The following is a 23808-nucleotide window of genomic DNA, read 5'->3' as shown; positions in this document are numbered from 1 at the left end:
TGCCAACCATGTGAACATTCTTAACTGAATAACTGTACACTCCTTTCAGGATGCTATATCCCCCAAATTCCTAATAAATATACAGAGTAAATGACCTCAATGATAACTATGGCCCTGCCCAAAGCTACCTTCTTTAACTGAGGCTGAAACTACATTATCCAACCTCCAACCATCTGGAAAAAAACAAGAAAAAATCCCCCTTGTGGTCATTACGAAACTAGAAACTCGGAAAAGCTCTTCCTTCTGTGGACTAGAGAAGTGGGTCTCACTTTGACGCTTTGCAAACGGACATTTCCTACAATAGCCATTTAACAGTGTACCCACTCCACTTTGTGTGTTTGTGTGTGCATTTGTGCCTGTTTGTGAACGTGAGGGTGAAATTACAGAGCAGTATGTGGTTAATTGAATGGGGAGGCTCTCTCTCCCTCCCTCTCCCTCCCAAGTGTCCTTACAGCCAGTAGGATTTTTTTCCCAGCTCCCCACCCCCCCTCTCCTCTTTTCTCTCTCCTCTCTCCCCTCTCTCTCCCCCTCCCCCCCCACCCTCAGAGCCACTGTCATCTTGGCTTCAAGGTCTATCGCCCGCTGTATCCTCTGCTAAGATTGCCAAAAACACTGAAATCTAAAATAAAATTGGAAATCTTTTTCTTCTATCCTCAGGAAGTTTGGAAGTAGAACTGGGCAGACGAAATAGCGATGTAACTAGGTCTATGACACTCTCATAAATATTGCAATACACTTTCGGGCATTGGCTGCCTCATCTTTTTTAATGAATTTGTCTCAGATTATAACCCGCGTTTAAAAAATGTGAGGTTTTGCCAATATATGTGTCAGTCAGGAGTGAGGGGAAGAAATGAGGTTAAATAACGGATTTGGATTGAAATTGAAATATTCATGAATCAAATTTGAATATGCTACAAAATAGACAGCTACCCAGATTTGTAGGTAGGCTGCTCAGCAAGAGTATTTTGATTATTATAGGGGTCCCTAAGTACTGAATCCTGAGCTATTTTGGTGGTATAGCAGCAAATATGCAGTGCCAGTCAAAACTGATAGGAAAGCATTTGAGTTTAGTACCCAAAGACCTTGCCTAGAAGAATCCATCCATCCATCCATTTTCAATACCGCTTATCCTCATTAGGGTCGCGGGGCGCTGGAGCCTATCCCAGCTGACATAGGGCGAAGGCAGGGGACACCCTGGACAGGCCGCCAGTCCATCGAGGGCACATGTAGGGACATACAACCATTCACTCTCACATTCACACCTATGGGACATTTAGAGATCAATTAACCTGCAGCATGTCTTTGGACTGTGGGAGGAAGCCGGAGAGCCCGGAGAGAACCCACGCTGCCACGGGGAGAACATGCAAACTCCACACAGAAGGACCGCTCCGACCGGGAATCGAACCCGCGGCCCTCTTGCTGTGAGGCGACAGTGCTAGCCACTACACCACCGTGCAGCCCTGCCTAGAAGAAGTTCAGCTAAATAGGCTTTTGCTCTCTGATAGTCTTGCAAATATTCAAACAGTTTAATTGAGCTTCTACAGCAATACAATATTAGTAATTCTAACATGTTGCTTTTTTCTCAATATGCATACCCCTATCTGCTTCATGGATACTGTTATGAAGCTAATTCCTCTCCAGACTCAAAAGAGAATGTCCCTTACGATCAATGAAGCAATGCTTAGAGTATTGCACATTTCGCCTCCATATAGTTCAGGTGTACATCAATGTGTCATCTGGTTGCTTCTCTATTGCATTTCCTTTCAACCCCATCTGCTCCACTGGCGTTTCATGATTTGCTTTTTGACTCACCAGCTTCAAAAGTGTATCACAAGATAAAAGCCAAAAAGGGTGTCTCTGCAGGAGTTTTCTGCAGTGAACTTACTGTAAAGTTAGCTGTGAACAGTGTAAGGTTAGCCTTCAATATTTGTAAAAGATTCAAAAGTAATTTTAATTTCCAGTGGCTAATTCCACATGAAAAGAGTTTTACCTATCAACAAACATCTCCCGTGGCGGAACAGTGTGCAGATGGTTGGTTTGTGAGGAGGTGTCGGTGTGTTTTTGGGCGTTTAAAAACGTGACTGTCATGAAACAATCAGATGTTTTTATTCTTCTGATTCACTGCTTTGTTCTCACTAATGCTGGCCTCTCTTTTCATTCATCTCTCTAGCTCGCTCGACCATCACTGTCTCCCTCTCTCTCTCTTGTTTGCTGGTTGAGAAGAGGGGCACATTTTGGAAAAGTATCAGAAAATGTAAATACTCAAATCTACGCTTAACATTGCTCCTCTTAATACAATCCATATTTTTCTCTTAACCTCGGGCACCATATTACCACTTCGGTTTAAAACTATTTCCCTTGCCATTGCAAAATAATCACAAAAAAAGAAGAAAAAGAAATGAGTCAATAATAGGAGAAAATAAAACTTTTCATAACAGTATATTTTTTCACGAAAGGATCAACTTTTTTGAACAACATTACCTTTGCCCTCCAAGCTCAATATGAGCTCAACTGAAGCTAACTGAACTGACCCCAACAGCAGCAATGAAGCAAATGGGGGACTTAAGGTCACTAAATTAGTATGTGCCAGATGAAAATGGTAATTTATCATGATATTCCTCTAAAATGTTTGGTCATCCACAAGCATTGCCTGCCCCATTTGTCATGATAGCTCAGAGCACACTCGGTTGAGTCACATGTTGAAACTAACAACTAGCCTAAAAGAAATGGAATTAAACATAGCTCGATGTCCCTCTGAGATACTGCGTGGTATAATAGCCTGGAGCTAACTTGACTTTAGGTCAAAGTTAAAGTTTCATGGCAGTTGATCTAACACCGACAAGAAGGAAGGAAGGGGATGGAGGTCATGCAACAGTGTAAATAAGGAATCATTTATTAATAAATTTAAAAAAAGGCAAAAACAAGATTTATTCAACTAATTAATGAGGATTTTAAGAAATTGTTTGATATTTTGGAAAATACACTCATTTGTTTTCTTTTTCTTGCCAGGAGTCAGATGAAGAGGTTGATACCACTCTCATGTCTACACGCTAAAGCAGCAGCTGAGAAATGGCTAAACTTAGCTTAGCATTGAGACTAGAAACCTACCAACACCTCTGAGTCTCACTAATTAACTTTGCCAGGAGTATCATGTGATCTCGCTTGTGTGTGTCCGTGCATTGAGTATATTTATGAGTGTGCATCTCTTTGTCTTTCCACTGCTATAAGACATACAGCTAACAGCTAACAGCCAATGGCTCTACCAGTACTCACTCTGGGGTGAACTATTTGTGGGTTGTATTCATTCAGTCACACAATACAGGAGTGGTTGTTGCAAACCCACCTGGCAGAGATCTACACTCAGCCGAGTACATCAGTTAATACTTTGTACTCATTTGTCAACCAAAACGTGTCATTTTGACAGGTTTGGTTTGTGTTTGGATTCAACAAATCTTAACTGAGTTAAGCAACACTAACGGTTTCCCCTCACTTCCAGTCTTAATGCTATGCTAAGCTAAGCTAAACTAAGCTAACCACATGCTGGAGCCAGCATGTGGTTAGCTTAGTTTAGTGGTATCAATCTTCTTATTTAATTCTATGTTGGGAAAGCTAATAATCACATTTTCCAAAATGTCGAACACTTGTAAAAGCCCTCTGAGGCAAATTTGTGATTTTGGGCTTTCCAAAATAAATTGAATTGAATTGAATTGAACTTTCTTTGGAGACAGAAATTGGAAATTAGTTTTTTGCTCTTGACATAATTTAGAAACAAAACTGAAAATGGATGTATTCAAATAAAAAAATATAAAAAAATTGAAAATGTATTTGTGAATTTAATGAACAGATACTCAATACGAAACAACAATGGCTCATTATTAGCACCTAAAAATCTCCAATCTAAAAAAAAGTGTAGAATATTGTAGCTCAATGCTCTTAATGTCACTTTATTAACTTTTAATGCGTTTGCATGCGAGAAAGTAACCATAGAGATTACCAATATGTGGTCAGTTTATCCAACTCACATTTATTTGGAAATTGCAATCGATCACTACGGGTTGCCTTGAAGCTTTCGCTTAAGCATATATACTTCAGTGAACCCACGGCGTGAACAGTCTGCTGGTAAAATCATACTTAAAAGTTAATGTACTAGGCAGTATGCAGTACACACTGATCGAATAGGCCTACGTTAGTGTGGGATTTTGAACTCAGCTGAGGTCTTAGCAGAGTTATTTTGCTGGTTGCAACATTATTAGTGTTATAAACTAGTATGGCAAAAACATTGATAATTTAAGTGAGTGCTGCTGTTTGTTGACTCAAAGGCAGTGAAGAAAAGTTTGGTTGTAACTTTATCTAGCATCCATGTAGCCTGCTGCAGATGACCTGCTGGACTGCAGAGCCCTGAAGCTTCGACACTGCTGCTACACAGAGCGCCGTTCGTCTGTTTATTCAAAGTCTATGAAAATGTAACATGTCTCATGTCCAAAATTGCACAAATTTCGACAAAACACTCCCTTGGGTGGCCAGCAACACACACACCAAGTGTGAAGTAGATCGGATACGCAGTTCTCAAGATATGCAGACAGACTAACGGACAGCGGTGCAGACAGTGGTGCAAAGATAAAAAAGCTAAATCCAATGTACCAGATGGTTTTATTCTGTTCCCCCTCACAATCAAAGCTCTTTGCTGAGAACTTTTCACATTTTCCTCTGGGTGACGGCTTTCAGAATTTAATAACTTACTCAGGCATGAACCCACAATGTCACAACTTCAGTGTAACATCCAGCACTTTGAGCCATTTTCATTTTTACTGAAGATGTTTGCTTTCAAAAGGTTAGAGTGGAAAAAGAGAGGCCTAAACCTTTATATAAAAAAATCAACACTTTTGATCATTTTAGTTGTTAAGCCCCTCCTCAGTCAGTCTCACACAACTCATTAGAAACAATTAAAAAAACAAGTAGATGTTGAAATTATGGGTCACACAAATTCTGATACCATCTCAAAGGTTTAGTTTTGGCTTGAATAATTTACATTCTATATTTTATTTGCAGTCTGCCTCCCAGAGCTGTCTCACACAGTGATATTATGCTCACACTTATTCTTTAAAATGGAAAAACATCATTAATATGGAAGAAAGTCATACACAAATGTAAGTATATTATGTTTAAAAAAAAGTAATGTTATAGTATGTAACAAAATGTGACATCATTTTTAAACCGGCAAATGTTTGCTAACTAATTTGCCACTTTGACAACTTTATATGTTGATTATATAGCAATGTTGTGTTTACATCTTGTTCCGCCATCCCCAAGGAGCAAAATAAGTTGATGATGTATTCATGCGAGTATTTCGGTCTGTTTTGGGCTTGAGATGACGAAGCAAATTGTTTCAACACTCTCTCCCCGGCTTCCATTGAACGCGTGTTGGGATAAGCTCCAAAACAGTGACGCTGAAGAGGGGGAAAGCAGGTAAACAAAATTGAGGCAAAATAGAATTCCATCCGTTATATCTTTGGCTTTCTCTGTTTACCTTAAAACCTCTCAAACATGGATTTCCCACCAAATACTGTATACAATAAGTCAGTCAACAAACAGAGGGCAAGTTCAAAGCCGTTTTAATCGCATTAAAAGTTTCCATACAGTAATTTACAAGTCTAAGTATTTCCATTGTTAAATTGCCATTTTCATTCTTATCGTCTCCATGCAGTGGCATCATGAATTAAACAGCAAACTCAGACCATGAACACAAAGCCTATTTTCCTCCTGACAACCCCATACCAATTTGAAATCCGTGGTTAATTACATGTTAACAGAACAAGCGGAATCAATTTTTTAATAACTTGCTAAAAAGACTTTGAGTCCCAATCATCTCAGGATATCTCAACATAAAACAGACATTAACAGTTCTTAAGGCAAATTCTTTTTCTCTGTAGAGAAGCATAAATCTTGCTTCTAATCTCTGGTCCTGCTGTCTGGTCCTGATCACCCGGGGTGGATCTCAGCACAAGGGCTTGCCTTGCCTCATGTTATTGGCACAAAGTCGGCCCAGGTTGGCCCCCTCCAGGAGTAAGTCGGAAAATCGGTCCAGGCCGAGGCAGGTGGTGAGGGGGCTGATGAGGCCGTAGAGACCTCCTAAGGTGATGCTGAGAGGCCAGCTTACGCAGATCAGAACCACCAGCCAGAAAATGCCCCAGAAACATGACCTGCAACCGGCCATCCTCGTCTGGGAAAAAGGAAGAGAAAGATGAGTGGCGAATCAAAGTGCACATCAGCATGCTTTGCAAAGCCGAATTCATACAACTAGAACTGATCATTGGAATTTGAGTGGAAGCCTGGCAGAAGTGCACTTTAGGATAGTAACTGAAAGTATGTCAGTCACGACAATAGCAGCAGAGTGTGTTCCTATGAGCGGCCGTGCCTCTTCAGCAATGATTGGAGATTATCAGATTGAAACGTGCCCTGTTGATGATCTGGATTTATTTGTCAGGATTAGGCAGTGGCCTTGACAAAGCATGATAAGCTGGCAAACCCAAGCAATAACCAACAGGCATGTCTGCCTGGTGAGGTCAATGGGCCGCCCACTTACAGGGTGTTGAAGACCGACGCTGGCACATTAGTCACCCACTAATAGCAGATCAGCGGCGATCATGCATAACTTTGGTGATGAGCATTACTTTATCTGTCAACTCTGATAACGAATAGTGGCCTGGAAGATGATGTGCGGTTATTTTTCAGCTATAAAAATGCCTGTTGTATTATTTGTGATGGAAAAAAAATGCTAATTGGAATGGTGTGTAATGTGTGAACCATCCATACCTGATATATATATATATATATATATATATATATATATATATATATATATATATATATATATATATAATATTACATATAATGTGCCCTGAGGCCCAGCCTTGAAATTGATTGTAGAACTGATGGTTTCATGTGTGAAAGCGTTGTGTGTCGTCAGGCTGATTCCCTGAGCCGGTTTTAGTTTTAAGAGACAATGGTCAGATGCTTCTTCCCTCCAGGCACAGTCTGATGATGTAATGGGTAATTTCCTGTTATGACAAGTAGGGTTGGGCATTAAATGACACATTCAACAAGAGTGTGTGGATCCCGTGCTTTTGGGAAGCGAGAAAAATAAAAACACACAGCAACTAAATTATTTAAAGGGAAGAGTAATATTGCACAACCAGGACAATTGAACGCAAAACCTCAAAGAAAACACTTCTGCTATCTCTGCTGTGCTGTTCATAAATTCTTCCCGTTGCACCTCGTTCCTCAAAAACCTTGTTTTTGTACGGTTACATAGATTGCAAGTCTTTTTAAATGACAATAATATACTATACTACTAGAGAGAGGCATTTCTATTAAGTATAATTGTGTGTATATATATAATATATATATATATCATGAACTCATGACCAAATCATGATCTAGTTTACAGCCTGCTGTTAGTCTCTGTGACTCATCAGCCTCTAGCAAAGGTTATAAGTGAGCGCTTTGCAAAGTAGCCATTAACCAAATGAATACCTGTCGGAGTATAAAAGACATGTTCACCTTCAGCAGAGAAAGATTCTGGAGGATGTGAGCTCCTGATGTCCTTCTTGCTTGCAGCTATTCCTTCAAGTCTCCCAGATCCTTCTCCAGACTTGTTGTGTGCGAGCAGTGGCCGCGTCCCACCAGTTAGCTCTAATTTACAACAAGGGACCACAGGCTACTACATTCTCATGAGCCCAGCTGGGAGAAAACAGAAGGTTAGTGACTGAAAGGCTTCGCAGAGAGAGGATGTTACACAATGCAGACACTCATGTGACTCAAGGAAAAGTATGCTTGCTGTCATGGGTTTTGTAGAGAACAAATTAGTGATATATATATATATATATGATAGAACACAGGGTACATTTGTGTTATGGCTGCATACAAGTCTATTGTGGTAGTTTCTTCAATCTGTATCAATAAAACATTTCAGCATCATGTGATACAGTAAATTGGTCTTTGTCTTGTGGGCTTCATGCCAAAATCATCCGCAGTTTGTACAGACAGACTCGGCCGACGGGGATAATCTTCCTTATCTAACCTCTCATTCTAATCCTTTTCTCAGCCGACAAGAGGCATATTCTGATGCTCCAAAATACTCATGAGAACGTGGACCGAAGTGCTCTGCTTTCAGAAGATGGTGGAAAAAAAGCATTACATGCTCCACACTTGACTGAATACAAAAAAGTATGTCTCTCCACATCTATCAACACATAGTTCTCCATCAGGTCTTTACACTGGCCCAGGCTAGAGCAGCTGTGCAGCTGACCTGTTCTCTCAGCCTGCCTGAGGTATGATGTAACAACAACCAACCTTTGGTGCATGATAATGAATGAATTTCCAGTCTGTGTTTTTGCCTTCAGGGCTCTGGACTGTGTTAACCTCTTCAATTTTAAGTGAAATTATGTTTGAACTACAACGACTTGGGTTGGAACTTGGCTTTTTAATTGTTGCTTTAATGCCAACACAAATATTAAGCCTCAAATGTGGTCGTCAAAACCTGAACCTGAAGTTATTATGCAGAGCTCTGTATAAATACTCCACACAAAGGCTTTCTAGTTGAGTGACTGTGTACATCTAGGAGGGCGAGTTGAAATCCCCCAGCATGCACACTGGCCCTTGGTTGAAGTGACTGACCTACAAATGCAGCTTAGTCGCAGCTTGTGTAGCTGGTATAGGCTGAGCCAATCAGATTTGAGTTGTGATTAAACCAGAGAAAGGAAGCAGATGAATGGAGGAAGTATCATGACAGGGATTTTTATAAGGCTTAAACAAGTTGATGATACATTGTATTTCTCTGTCAGATTGTGCGTGCGAGAGTGATTAGAACATCTTTAGGAGTAGTATAAGCTCTGGTGGGTGCACATATATAAAAAAATGTTACACACAATAAAGGAGTTGTATTTATTTTAATAAAAAAGTAATCATGGTTACAAAATGTTATGTTTTACAAAAGTGAATGAAACATTATCACCAGAATTTCCTTTCCGAAGAAAACTAATTCACAATCATTGACTCCCCACTAAGCTTTCCTTAAGGGACAGTCCACTTGGTTCCCTAAATAACTGAGGCCCTAAATTAAAGTCCCATATGTGGATGCTCTACGGCTTTGGCTCAGCTCCACTCTCCACCTCGTCATCGTTGCTATCGCTGTCTATGCCAGGATGCTCTGGCATCTTAGCATGGCCCAGTGTGTCTTGATTTTCTTCCTTCTCACTGGTGTCCTCCGAGTTTGGCTTTGAGTTCGACTCCCCTTCTGGGGTTTCCTGCTCCATGGGGGTTGGTTCCTGCGGTTCCCCAGAGCTAACTGGCTCTTCCTCAACCACAGCATCGGCCTTGGTTTGTTGTGGAGGCAGGGCCAGTTTCTCCTGTTGTTGCTAAGAAGCCATGGGAAAGGAAAACAAAATGTAGAAGAATATTCCCACCTTGATGTCATATGATCCTATTACTAAAATATTAAATCTACTTGTATTCTACTGGGAAATAGTCTATGTTGAGGGGAAAGTAGCACACCATCAAAGCAAAGTATTTTTTCCCAAGGTTACGTTCAGACTGCAGGCAAATCTGATTTGGTTCTCAAATCCGATCTTAAAAAAGGCAGATTGTCCACGCTGTTATTTACAATTGATCAGATCAGATTTGTGTGTTGTGACCTCACCAACCCTATCTACACAGGTTGCTATGGTAGCGATGTAGCTATGCTGGTGGTGCAGCTTTCTAACAAGGAAGCATTTACCTTGGAAACAATCACGCCGTTTGCAGTCAAGTTGCAGTGCAGAACTCCTCCGTTGCGCCAGACAAGCTCGGCAACGAGGGAGGTTGGTACACATTGCAAAGGGCAAGCAGCAAGAAGAGCAAGCAGAGTGGAAGTGCCAGCAGACAACTCGTTTTGGCGTCTTTCCACGGATTATTGTTCTCATCTGTTGTCCTCCATAGCGCTCTGCTAGTCGCAGAATAGATCGTGCTCAGCACGTTCACACTTTGAATTACGATTTGTACCGCCAGAATGTCTGGACTGAGACGCATCTGTGGGAATCAGACTGGCATCGCGTTTCAAAACTACCTCTCAATGTGGTTTGGATCCTATTTTTAAAAAAAAAATGCATTTAATTTTTAATTTTTTTGTGGTCTAGACTTTCTTTTTCTCAATCTGGATACAGTCTTGATATGCCAAACAGTGGAATTGAGCTGGCAGTCTGAACAAGTCCTAACCTTTTCTCTTACAGTTATGTCATAATCCTCTTTTTTTTTTTAAATTGCACAAGAGACAATATGTGACAGTGGATAAAATGAGGAAAATTCACCTATCATAATATGGTTGGTTTGTGGCATCTGAAATTCTCCATATGCACAATGACAACAGCTCTCTTACATCTGACCCATTTACTGTTCTGCATCAAAGATTAAAGATACTACAAAAGCAACCAGGGAGAGACACTGACAGCTTTTAGCAGTGCTTAATGTCAAATACAAATATTTGTTAATATAGTGTGTGTGTGTCCCCTCTACTCTTATAAAAGTACCAGTTTTAAATAGTAATACCAGACCCTCTTCTACCACACACCTATGAGACAGCAACGGTGCTGCAATGCGGGTTGTTTTAAATGTTGTTTGATGGCACTCTTCATTATTGTATTTATCAAAGGCTTTTACCTGTCTGTACTTCTGGGAGGTCTGGATCATGTGCATGTACATATTATACACCATGTTGGTCATCTCTGGCATGTTCTTGATAATTTGGTCTGGCTGTCCAGAAGCATCTCTCTGGGAGAAGGAAACAAAAAAGATCAGTCGGAGAAAGAACATTTTTAATCCAGTGATGTGAAAGGAATGGTAATGAAAACGTATATCTGTCCTGTTAGCAGGCTCCACTTGGTAAATGATTTATCTGATGCAAATGTGCAAAGAAATTACAATCCACCTGCCCGTTATCGGCTGGTTATTTGACAGCAAATGTCTCACTTGCTGCTTCAAGCGATTGCTCATGCACCATCAAAAGGATTTGAGGATGCAGAGTTGTAATTTGACAATATTAGTATGCAGACAGAGTTTTACATCCTAAACTGAGGAGTGAGGTTAGCAGAATATGCAATCTGATGGGCTGTTACCTCCCAAAATACAGGGCTGATGCTCAGAGTACTGTAAAACTACCAGTAAAAACATCAACACAAAATTTGTTTCCACGTGATTGAGTGAGATTAGACACTACCAACGTTTTACAGTCTGTACATATGTATACATCCATACGGAGCATTAAACAGCCGTCTATCCTGTATCTTTATAACTGCTTCAGTCAGCAAGAATGAGGAGCCTGTTTTACTTCTGGTGGTGTTGCCAGACAAAAATTGGACTTCTAATCTGCATCTGCGTGTAAGCAGCAGGGGTTTACTGACTCCGGAGAGACGGACTAAGCAGGGGCCCCATGTGTGTGCCCAACAGAACTGTCCCCCATGGGGATGAACACTCTAGAGTCAGAGGAAGTGTCAGAGGCTATGGGGTATTTTAGACACCCCTGTTGCCACACACGCCAGTCAGCGACACACAGTGACCAGACAACAGTCGTCTCATGCGGGCCTGGCGGGATCTAGGAGAGTGGTTTTGCTTTCTGACCTCATGTCATGTTTCCAATGCTTGCACATGGCCCCTGCAGAATGCTGTTAACAGCCCAATGCCTGCAGTACGACTTGGGACCAGTGAGGACCAAAGGGAAAGAAGATGCCATTCAGAATATAGAGGCAGGATTGGACAGAGTCAGGGGGGCGTTGCAGCTTTGACGCTGGAGAGTGCAACAGTTTTGTGGAAATGGACTGATGTGGAACATGTGGAAATGCAATTTCAGTTGTTGGCAAATATGGATATTGAGTGAAAACAATTCAACATTAAGATACTGGTGTGTGTGCATGCGTGTGCGTCGACGTACGGGCTGCTCCTGGCTGTAGTACTCGTGTGGCCTGATGTGCAGCTGCATGAGTCTGGCAGTGAGCTGGCTGAAGACAGGAGTCAGCTCAAAGCAGTTTTGGAACAACGACACCCGTCCAAAGATGTACAGACCCAGTCTCGCTCTTGACATGGCTACCACCAGACGCCTCACATCCCTGTGGAGTGAGAAAAACAACAAGTTGAAGATTGGTTTGACAGAAGGGGAGAAAAAAAATCAGCTACGGGAAGTGGAAGGAAAGTGCGAAGATATCATAGATATGGAGCAAAAACTAAAGCTGAAATAAAGGGATCAAAGTGGAAGGATCAAATAAAGACTGTAAAGGGAGGGGAAAAGCAGTGCCGAGTAGGAGGAGAGAGGTTTAGTGAAGGATAAGCAGCAATAGGTGAGGGGAGACAGAGAAGCTAAGAGAAGAATACATGAGTGAAAGGCAAAAGGCAGGGATGACCGAGACACACAAAGAGAGGGAGAGGTATGAGAGTATAAGAGCGGGTGGACAGGTTATTTTTTCATCCAGTAGAATTAAGAGATTATAGACAGGGGAGTAATTTGGCAGCATCCGCTTGACTGGCTCTAGTGGCGAAAGAGGTTGTTTACCGGTCCCATTTTAGAGAATTACCACCGAATGCCTATATTAGCAAGTTAAACTAAAAACATGTTGAACACTGCATTTGACAGCCCAAGCTTAAGATACAATGTGTCATAGTATACATCCATCTATTATTATTTAAGTTGAATACAGTAGACATTGAAGAAGAAAAACCCCAAAATCTAATCTCTTTGTAACCATTGTGTGTTTTAGGTGTTTGAATACGAAACATAAATGGAGCTTGATATGACCAGCTGGCCTGTAAATCTGAGACAAAAGCATACTTTTTTATAGAAATCTATAGAGCACGGGAGAAGGCAGAGCATATGAGGGGGAGTGTTTTGCTTATTCAAGCAGCTGTGGTGATACTGGAAACAGTCTTTCGTTTGATGTACAAGAATTTGGCACACACCCATGTTTGTATGTACACACTTACAAACACACATCAACACATATATACACACATATATATATGTTGAAATGTAGCCAAAAAATGTGAAATGTATGTCCACCTGAGCACTTCCCTGGATTAAGAGGATTACTTTTTACAATATGCATGATGAGTTCCATGAATATGTAGAAGGAAAAAAAAAGGCTTATGGAAACCATTCTGCAGGGTTTATGATTGAGTTAACAAATGCAGCCGGTAGGTTTATGTAATGTTAAGCAAACCGCTTGAAACTGCAACTGCACATTTCAAGCATGCTACAAAATTAAGCTTGAAAGCAAAACATTTCCACAGAGACAAACTACAACAACCATAACAAAAAAACAACGGAGCATAGAGCTCGAGAAGAGATGAGCCAATCATGAAGCATGATCGGCCTGTGGACACGCCGCCACTGAGAATCGCCCACCTGTGCTGTGACATGGCAGTGCAAAGTGGACAAATACCATTTGCGTGTGTGTTCTCACATGTGTGTGTGTGTGTGTACATGTCAGAACGTGTCTAGATCTGTGCTCCCCTGTCAAAGAGTGTGCTCCTGCATGCGTGCCTGTGTGTCGTAGCAGGAATACTTCTCCCGTCAAAGCGAGGGTCAGCGTGTCATATGGTCAGCTGCGTCCCCTGTGGTTGTCACGGCAACAGATTGCCATGAGCACAGATGCAGTAAGAGTCCTACGGTACAATCTTCCTCCTGTACGTTCCTCTAAGTTGTACATCAGTGATTTCAGTATGCAGTATGCTCAGTGATCGATAAACTGCCTCAAAAGACATCACTTGAGTCAACGCCAATTATGTCGGTCTTGTTAATGTGGGCTCACCAGACCTCGGTATCCCACTCCTCATCTCTGCTTGAGGCCAGCAGCCCGGAGCCACATTAGCTGCTACTGGCATAACGCACCCAAACGCCACAATTGTGGGTGGCATGTTGCATTGTGGGGGATGCAGGCTCCAGGTTTCAATGCGTAATATTCATATAAAATAAACGGCTTCAACTCATACAGAAAATTGCTAGTTCATGGAACTCATCTATAGAAATAGTAGAGGGCGAACTAACCGTATTCGGCAAGTGGCGGACTTACTGTGGTGAGGTTTTACAGTAAAAACCAAAAGAGCAGTGGAGTATGAAGAAGCATGGAGTGGGTCTTTTTTGTCCATTGCCTTGCTGCTAGAAAGGAATTGCTACATGACCATTAACCCGCGACTTAATGCAGATGGTAGGCTTGAACAGAGGTTTCAAAACTAGTGAGTGTAACACACTTTACAACAATCACCATTTCCTTTTGACACTAGTTAAATGATCACTTGTATTCTATTTCTATGACCTCATCACTCATGGTAAGAATAAAACTAGGTTTTCAGGCCGTTGAAGTTCAACCCTTAATGGACTGATAACTATAGTTGTAGCACATTGTTAAAGGGACAACCTTTGACAACCTCCCAACTTTATGCGAGCTGAGAATGTGAATAAGGCAGGGTGCAGTATCCAGTGTAAGACAAGATCAAATGAATGATACCGAGAGGAGAGCAGTTGCTGCCAGCAAGATAAACTACCACTCTCTGTAGCTACAAAAGGAATGGCTTATATTCACACAGAGGTTCCAATTTGCAGACTGTCCAATGTGAGGGCGGGTGAATGCACTGGCAGTACAGCTGTGATAAAGCTGTGATGTACAGTAGCTGTTGTTGGAATTGCACCGGAGGCCAGCATGGTAAGCAGAAGTACTGGGAAAGAGTTTAGCCTTAATCGTCTGGTATTAAAACATGGAGCGTAGTAGATGTGAAGAGCTCATCAGGATGTCATGGCAGCCGAGGACTCAAAGGCCATTTCACTACAAATCAATTCAGTGAAATGAGGAAGGAGGTGGGAGTGAAGAGAAGAGGGAGCACAGAGATAAGGAGACTGAAGACGAAGAAGAGAAGCCAGCATGGGAGTATCGTTGAGGGGATAGCAATGGGACATGGAACAAAAAACCCATAAAACCTACCACTGCAGTTTGGTGAGCCATCCTGTCTCTTAATGACTGTATGCCTTTGATCAGAGCAACGCTCTTTGTTTGCTAGTCTCACCCCAATCATCAGAGCACAATGGCTTCTCTTAACCAGAACAAAAAGTACAGTCAGCTCCACAGACATGATCCTGAAGCACACTTTATCCTCCCTGCCTCAAATTAAGATCATGCATACTTCAAGACAGCCACAGTGTTAGTCTTTTTTTGTCCTTTAGCAAACTTCGTTTAGTAGTTACACATGACAAAAGGAGAAACCCTCCTGAGAGAGTTGGTGTTTCAGTTAAGTGCCAACATTTTTGCTGTGTTGTTTCCCTGGCTGATGTGTATCTAGGGAGTAGATCCTATAAAACAGTTTTTTGTGTGTGGAATATCCACTTAGTGTCTATTTTTAGTCAGGCAAGTTTTTCTGCTTGGCATGTATTTTAAGTAATTACCTCAGGTGTCCCACGGCTTTGGTTCGGACCAGTGAGAGGATGATGTAGTCATTCTGCTGACCTTGGAACCTATCCACTGTTGTCACCTGCAAAGACACAAAAACATATTAATTATAGATGCCTGCGTTTTCTTGCTGTAATCCCTGTGGGCCACATGGGCTAATTCGGCTTAGAGGGCATTTGACGCCCGAGACTCCGGGCCCAGGTACTGGGGGCCACGCTGCTTGACTGGATCAGAGATGATTTCAGAGAATGGAGAAGTGTCTCTCTCTGTTTTTCTTCTTCAAAGCAAAAGGAAGCTTGTGTCAGCCAATCTGCTTTTAAATGTGAGTAATCCTGTTTGGCTGAGAAGCATATTCATTCCTGTACATGAAGAACGGAGTTTTCACCAGTGTTGTTACACGTTTCATAATAAAGAAAACGCACTTTCAACTTGATACAAAGCAAAGAAATTGAAATGCAACCCTGTCAAACGGAACCCATTACACATTCAGTACTAACTAGCTGTATTGTACGTATAGCTGCTCCTACAGCCGGCTGACAATCCATTTTAATAAGCCAATATATTCACGATAGTTTGGAGAGGGGAAAGGGTTGATATACAATCACCCGTTAACCTCCCCCTCAAAAAACACATTTCCAAAAATCTCAGACTAGTATAGACTGTACAACTGGATAACATGTTGAACTAAACATCCAATTGAAAGTATTAAAACATTTATAAATAAATCTGGAACATCCCCCTCTCTACCAGTCTCGAAGTTTGTGTGTTCACAGTTACTTAGATTATTATCAGCATTCAGCGGTTACATGCACACACATATTTTCAGCAAAAGTGATGTACTGGCTCTTCGATATAAAGTAAAGGTACAAGTATGTACATCTTCAAGGGAGACATTACTAAAACTTACAAGCACAAGAATTGTATTATGTGTAGAGGTTTGCCATCCCACCAAAACTAATGGTCATAACAATATAGGATCTCATCTTCAGGGAGATAAAATAATGTTAGCCTAAATCTACATAAAGCAAGACTGCGTGTAAATAATGTTTAAATAAACAAAACAGGTCTTAAGTCCTTCTTAAACAAAAAAAATACTACTATGCAGTTATGTAAAAAGGTTGGCCTTTCCTCTCTATATTGATCCTGTAGAGTGGATCAATAGGACATCTGCTACCATCGAGAGGCCACATATGTCCAGGACTACAGCAACCAACCAGTCTAAATAAATAATCAACCGCCGATTAGCTAATGCAACTTTAAATGATCCTCAAACCCTCTTTACGTCTTCCTGTTGCTCTGTAGAACAGGTGCAGCACCAGAGGCAACAGTGTACCGGTTTTACAATAGCATGAGGCGTCGTGGGCTGTATGTTCAAGTCAAACAGCTGCTTTAAGACGGCATGCAGATGTTCACACAAATGTGGCACACAGACACACTCCAGCACACCCTCTGTCGTAGGAGACTATAACTGACGACTTAAAAGGGGCAATAACTGCATGGTTTCAACCAAAACAGTGCAACTTGTTTAGCAGAGAAAGGGCACTTAAGAGAGGGAGTTATTCTTAGCCCACAGACAGTGACAATGAAGCCCAGAAAGAAAATCTCCCTACGGCATAGCATTTTGCGTGGTGTTTAGTTATTTATGAGAAATCTTCCAGGGAGCGAATTACAGAGGTCATGTCATTGTGGCACATGCATGTCTGTGGATAAAGGAAGGACACAACAACAACACACAGAATATGCTGTGAGACACATTTGTGCACACATACAGTTTGTTGCAAAGAGAAACTATTCGACTGAGTAATTTTCTTTCATCTCCTTCTCCTCATGAAGACAATGACGTACCGTCTCTAAGCTAATGGTCAAGCGTGGATCTCCACTCTTTTTTACTAACTATCATTCCTGCTATGTCTTATTCATGGCAATTACAGCCCAGACTGTGCACAAGTCAGACTGTCGGATTAATTAATTTTTCACAAGAGACACTCAGGGATGACCGAGTTAACAATGTTTGGACTCATCCTTGTGCCTTCATATCCACACGTGTCTAAGGATTTCATATCGGTCTTAATAAAGGCATGCTGGGAGATGTTTCCCTATCTATATGTCAACACGTCTGATATAATCTGGTTCTGGTCACACAGCAAGATTTGCTTTTGTGTCCTAAAAGAGGCTCCTGCTCTCAGAAAAGGAAAGAATCCCACATGTGCAGCCACATATATTAAGGGTGGAAGGGATGCAGAAGGTGAACTTTGAAGATTAAATATGCACACTTGTCACTTCTAATGCATCTCCCCTAGACTCTGTTGATGTGCTTAACTAACTAAACACAGATTAACTTCATCACAATTGCTTAAAATGTCAATATTGTTTTGCTTGATTGCTTGGCCGCCTGTAAGAACTGGGCTGAGATGTGGGTGGGAGGAACAGATCCAATGACTTTTAATCTAGTTTGCATTTATGTAATAAAGTTTTTAATACGCAAACTGAATGAATAAACACTATTCTGGTGTTTAAAATATACAGCACAAAAAAAAAAGCGAGCTCAAATGGACCTCGTCTGTAAAATTAATAGGGTAAACTAAATAAACACATCATTAAAGATGCATATGCATACATATGAATATCAACTGTTTTTGAGATTCAGGAGACAGCTTAGGCTCGTATGTTAATTTGTTTATTTGATTTTGGGACTGTTGCTGGTGCCAACTGTCGCTCCTCTGCTTATCTTATTAATGAAAGTCATAGCTGTATAGAAGAATGTCTGTTGACAGTTGCTCAGTTTTAAATATTGTGACATATCCTCAGACACACTGTGGACCCAATGCTCTGCGCCGTGACCTTTCAGCAGCTCAGCATTTTCCCATAAGAGCCCCTCTTTCTTTTTCATAACCCTCCCTCTCCTCAGCAAATTTAACAGCCTGTCACCACTGTCACTTTATTACGAAGCATGCATACTGACTGAGGCCATGAGCAGGATGAATGACACTTTATATCTTAACATTGTAGGACATTTAACATGACCAAGCACAATTTCTTGCTCGCTGTCAGAACAGGAGATATGACAAAGCAACAAGGTAGTGTGACACGTCACAAAATGCAAACAGCAGAATAAAGACTCAAACCCTGGTGGTAGAATGCACCGTGCACACAAGGCCATGAGACGGATTTACTTCTGCCTGCTTTGTGAGATAATTTATTAACAGTAAAAATCTGCAATTTTGGTTTGTACTTTTATGCGTTATAATAAAAGGTACTAATAGAAATGTGATATTCTGTATTTGTTATTGTCATCAAATCCCACAAAGAGACCAAAGAAACCAATATAATGGTGCTACTAACAAAGCCGGATGCAGCTTAGTCCAGAGCCAAAGACCTCCATAAGAACCTATGAGTTCGTGACCAATTCTTAAATATATATATATATATATATTTTTAAATATGTATGCCATACAGGCTGAATCAGAGATCATCAGGAGACAGGGTTTGATATTTTTGTTGATATTTGTTGACAAGACAAATACAAAATAACAACACCTTTATAGTATCATTATATAGCATTTTTCAACCCAAAAAAACAAACAAAAGGTTGGGCAGATGCTTAAAGTTCATTAGCCAGTGGGAATAACGACCTTGCTTACCACTTGCACTGCACAAACAGACAAACATATTTAAATGACACAATATAATTGGAGGCATGCTGACCCTCTGCTAATGACTGGTGATGTGCCATTTACACACCAATCTTGCAACTTTCTCTGGTGAGCCTAAATAGTCTGTGGCATTGCAAAGTCAGTAAAAGGCTTGAAGAACAGAGACAAAAGAAAGGTGAGATGATATGGGCTGGGGGAAAGCGGATGTAGAGAGAGGAAAGCATAACCTGAGGCTAGCGGGTAAAAGCATTTAGCAGTACAAACAGAAAACGGATGAAGAACTGTGCCAACGGGCTGCTGACTTAACGCAGTGTAAAGGAAGGAAAGAGAGGAGAGAGACAAGAGGAGTAGGGGAATACCGTGGGCTGAAGACAACCCAACAGTATTCTTCAGGGATGAACACAGCATGGAATCTACACCCACTCTCAAAGTATGCACATTTAAATCCTTTCCTCAAACACATACTCTTACAGAAGCCTCGTGAGTTTGATGTACAGAGGTATTTCGTCAGCTGGTGTGTAAACGGTTTGGGAAAGGCTGGGCACAAAGTCACTTGCTCTTCTTAGGTCTTATGACCTGCAGCAGCTGATAGTCCTATGATTTGATGGAGCAGGACAATGTCAGTGACAGAGTGAAAAAATTTTTTTTAATTAAAAATGTCCATGAACTGCTCAGTAATTTTCCACCCTTCAAGAAACATGCAAATCCACTTAATTCAAGGAGTACTGGGTGTCACGCTGCAAACATGAGGAGAGTTGAGAAAACGTGGATTTTCACACGAACAAACCTTATTAAATGTTGCAGGAGGGAAAGAGAAGACTGTGTGGTAATAATGGGAGGCAGAAACAGCAAAAGCCTTGTGAGAATTGAGAGCTGTGAATTTCTTTCAGAGTGCAACAGAGGATAGAAGGTTGGTGCACTGAATGCAGCGGACAGCTGAAGGTGTGAAAACACTGTGTGTATATTATGTGTGTCATGCATGTTCCTACTAAAGTAGTGAGTCCTACACGCATATATGAGGTGACAATATATGTCTGGTCTTCCTGACAGGAGAGAATAAATGTGTCAAGTACATGAATGTGGACTCGGGTGCGTTTCAGTCATGGGATGCTTCATGATCACATCAATGCTTCTTTTGTATAAGAAACAAGTTTCCTCAGACTTAATTTACATTTCATAAGGACATACTTCTCCCGTCACATGCTTTATAATAACATAAACAACACAATCATTGGTGCACGAGGTCCTTACCTTGTTAGGCTGACTAAAGAAGGAGTTGCCAGCACAGCGCTGGTTGATGACGTCTCTGATCAGGTGCTTTTGTCCATTGTAGGTGGTGAGGATACTAATGCGGTCAGCAGGGTAGCCCAACAGACGCATGTACATGAACAAAGCCACAGAATACTCTGCCTCCGCCAGGTTCTTCACAGGAAGGAGAAAAGGAGGGGTAAGATTAATATCATATTTTAACTATACAGTATCATACACAAGTAATGAGATTGGAAAATAAATTTGTTTGGGAAAATTAACTCAAAAAGGCAATACAGTAATGTTGCAGTGAATCAAAGCACTAAGCTGGATGACCCAAACACATGGGTCTCTCTTCCTATGAGCAAACCCAGGGGTGTCTGCTGTGTTTGACACCTTGCTGCGCTCGTTCCCTTTTACATCACGCTCTCGTCCTTTCTCGCCTGTCAAGTGTTTACATTTTCAGCCAGATGAAAGCCAACTCATTCATGCATGAGTAACCATCTGATTTGGGTTGGAATTAATTGCCTCAGACAAAACTCAATACCAACACTAGCCAAGCTGGGACAAAATGTCCAAATACAGGAAGCCCTGCATAAAAGTCAGGATGGTGAAGGAATTATCTCCAATTGGGGTTTTAGAAATGTGACAAAAGGCTGCATCATCAACAGTGGCATTCCTCACACAAAATGTTATAAAATAATGACAATATATCACATTATTTATATTTTAACTAGGAAAGGACAGACTTTGTATACAAAGATGATGTTTACAGGCGCACTAGGTACTTGAAAAATATATATATGTATATTCAAAGGAACACATACAAATAAAACAACAACGCGGCCTTTAACATCAACACAAGATCTTGTTCTTCAAATGTGACTAAATGTAAAGGCCGAAGTTGCATCTATCATTCACACACTATGCAACCAACAGATTCCTCAGCATGTGAATGTCGGCTCCAAAGCTACACTTTGTCTTTCAAATGTGTCCAAAAAAAGAAAAGAAAAAAGCCAACAGTATGCATTATTCATCCAGTTTCAATTAAGCCTGGACTGCAGCCTCACATCTTTGATAATAATGTATGCAGCTTCATCAACAGTTCCTGATCCAGCTGCACTGGAGTCAACACATCAAAACAGTGATAGCCTTTGTTCTTCTTCCCCTAATAACGGTCTCCAAATGTCACAAATGCATAGCTTAAAACCATGTTTTTACTGATAGAAATTATATATTTAAGTTTGGCAGTTAATGTTAGGTATAAGCTGTATTTTTTTAAAGGAAAATATTTAACATTTATCGGCAAAAGGTCATAAATCATCTCCATGTCAGATTATTCATCTGCCCACGAGACAGCGATAATGAGAGAAACATTTTGTGCTCGAGGGCCTTTCAGTATTCATCCTGGCCATTCAGTCCCTCTCTGTTCGGTTCCTTGTGAAACATGATTTACTTTAGTACATCATATTAAGGAAGTGAAGACCCCACTTCAGTTGATATTTAGGATAAGTGTGTCAACATCTCATTTCAGTTGAGAGTCTAAATACAGCAAACAATACTAATGAGGCATGGTTACAGTTGGACTGCAGAGCAAAAACAGAGAGGAATAAGAAGGGGAGAGGGGATCAGAAATTGTGGTGTAGATACAAACGCATATGAGGTAATACGAGCAATAAATCTAGTCAACCTGTGAGTAAAGCCCACAATGCTTTCTGCTCTTGCTAAATTTAAAATGTAGCTTGTGAAGCAGAAAAGGTTCGACTAACAAGCATAGTGGCTGAGAAAAGCCATTTTCTAACAACAGAAGATGTGGATTTAGATAAGCATCTTACCCTTTATGAGCCATTTGACAACTTGGGAACTATTAACGGGCTGAGACCGTGTAGAAAGTGCTTTTGACAAATGAGGCGAAGAAGCACGAGCAGATCTTTGGACTATGGAGTGTGTGAGTACACGCACTTTATTGTGAATGTGATGGGTGCGCATGGTTGTGGCAGTGTTTGTTCAGCTGTGACAGACATTCAGCATGCACTGGATACAATGGCTTCTCCAGTGTCCAATTTATTCTGTCTGCTTCCTAGGAAAGTGCATGAATGTGCGTGCGTGTATAAGGCATAGTGAGTGATACTAGAAATTCCCTAGAGGAGCCTGGAAATGGCAACAAGCAAATGGAGCTGAGGTTCATGTGACCTGGTGCCTCAAGAAGTGCACATGGTCTGGATTTAAGAACACTAAGAAGCTTAAGGGACATGAGCATGCACAGTGTTGAACGCCGAAGTAACATTCATGAAGCTCAGAGATATGTTCATTGGCCATGAGCGTAGCAACAATATCAGTGTATCAACTGATATTAGTATGTGTTGTAATCATCAGACAATTGACTTTTGCTTGTCAAGTGCTGCTGGCCTTTTGATAACTACAATCTCTGGTGTGTCCTCGAAACTGTTGTTTAACAACTGTTCTAGTTTTAGCTTCCATCCTTTATTAAAAAAGAAAAACGTTTTTTCAGAACCACTAATAGCATAACACAGTAACATAACGCAGTAACATTTGGGCTTCTGTGCTGGTGCGGTGCCAAAGGGGACCTTTTTTTGTTTACATATCCCCATCAACCCTCCCACACACAGTCTTGAGTATCTCAGCAATGTCATGATGAAACACAATCTGGCTCCTGGAGGGAAGGACAAACCCACTGGTCTGTGCTGGGCAGCCAGTAGTAGCTGTAGACTAAACAGGGTTATGAATATGTCATATGGACTGCTAGCTAAATCATTACAATTTTAAAATGAACGAACTGCTGTAAAACAACCGATTCAGAGGAATATGGTTCTCTCCGCTCTGGTGGAACTAAGTGTGCATGAGTGTGTATCCGTGTTGAGGAATTGACTGAATACTGGCGTATGAGTGCTCACAGTTGTCACACTTCTAAATTGAAGTAATGCATATGGGGCTGTGTGGATTCATGCATGGGTTTTACAGTTGAAAACATGTCTACCTTACTATTCAATTCCATTTTTGTTTAAGTAAATGTACACAATGGATGAACAGTTTTCATTTTCTATAAATTACCCAGTTGACTTTCATGTTATTTCAGTTTTAGTCATAAACCCCCTAAACACAGAGATTCCGCAATACTGCCATAACAAAGATCCACCAGTATGTCGGCCAACCAATGGAGGCATAATGCTGCCCCAGTGTGTGATTTCACGAAGATGTCGGCTCAGCTCTGTGAATGCATTCACTGCCGGCTCAGCACCGGGACAAGGCGGTCCCCCCCATTCCACCCCCGTACCTTTCATACAGAACTGCGGGGCAGGATAATAGTGCAACAGTTACGCCTTGAAGGGGCTGGGTGGAAGGGACTATTGTGTTATATAGTAGACGTCCTTAGTACAAAAACAGTTGTACTGTGTGTGTATTTGTGTGGTGTGGTGTGCACTACTACT

The 23808-nt window shown here is 41.2% G+C and overlaps 1 protein-coding gene across 2 annotated transcripts in view; it reads right to left on the bottom strand.

Annotated features, from left to right (window-relative positions):
- Positions 1–8929: 8929 nt before the first annotated feature.
- The window catches only part of aqr (aquarius intron-binding spliceosomal factor), a 44563-nt gene continuing 29684 nt past the window's right edge, over positions 8930–23808 (bottom strand). The window contains exons 32-36 of one of the 2 annotated variants that reach the window (XM_034563179.1): positions 20363–20533; positions 15455–15540; positions 11960–12134; positions 10693–10803; positions 8930–9416 (exon numbers count right to left, since the gene is read on the bottom strand). In XM_034563179.1, the coding sequence (XP_034419070.1) occupies positions 9141–9416; positions 10693–10803; positions 11960–12134; positions 15455–15540; positions 20363–20533 (819 nt within the window). In that variant the 3' untranslated portion in view covers positions 8930–9140. Of the gene's footprint in view, positions 9417–10692; positions 10804–11959; positions 12135–14611; positions 15106–15454; positions 15541–20362; positions 20534–23808 lie in introns of those variants that run through there. The other variant, XM_034563180.1, reaches the window with a different exon arrangement.

Source organism: Cyclopterus lumpus, chromosome 22, assembly GCF_009769545.1.
Source record: "Cyclopterus lumpus isolate fCycLum1 chromosome 22, fCycLum1.pri, whole genome shotgun sequence".
Taxonomy (NCBI): domain Eukaryota; kingdom Metazoa; phylum Chordata; class Actinopteri; order Perciformes; family Cyclopteridae; genus Cyclopterus; species Cyclopterus lumpus.
The sequence above is the reverse complement of the archived record's forward strand: the minus strand, read 5'-3'. Positions and strand labels throughout refer to the sequence as shown.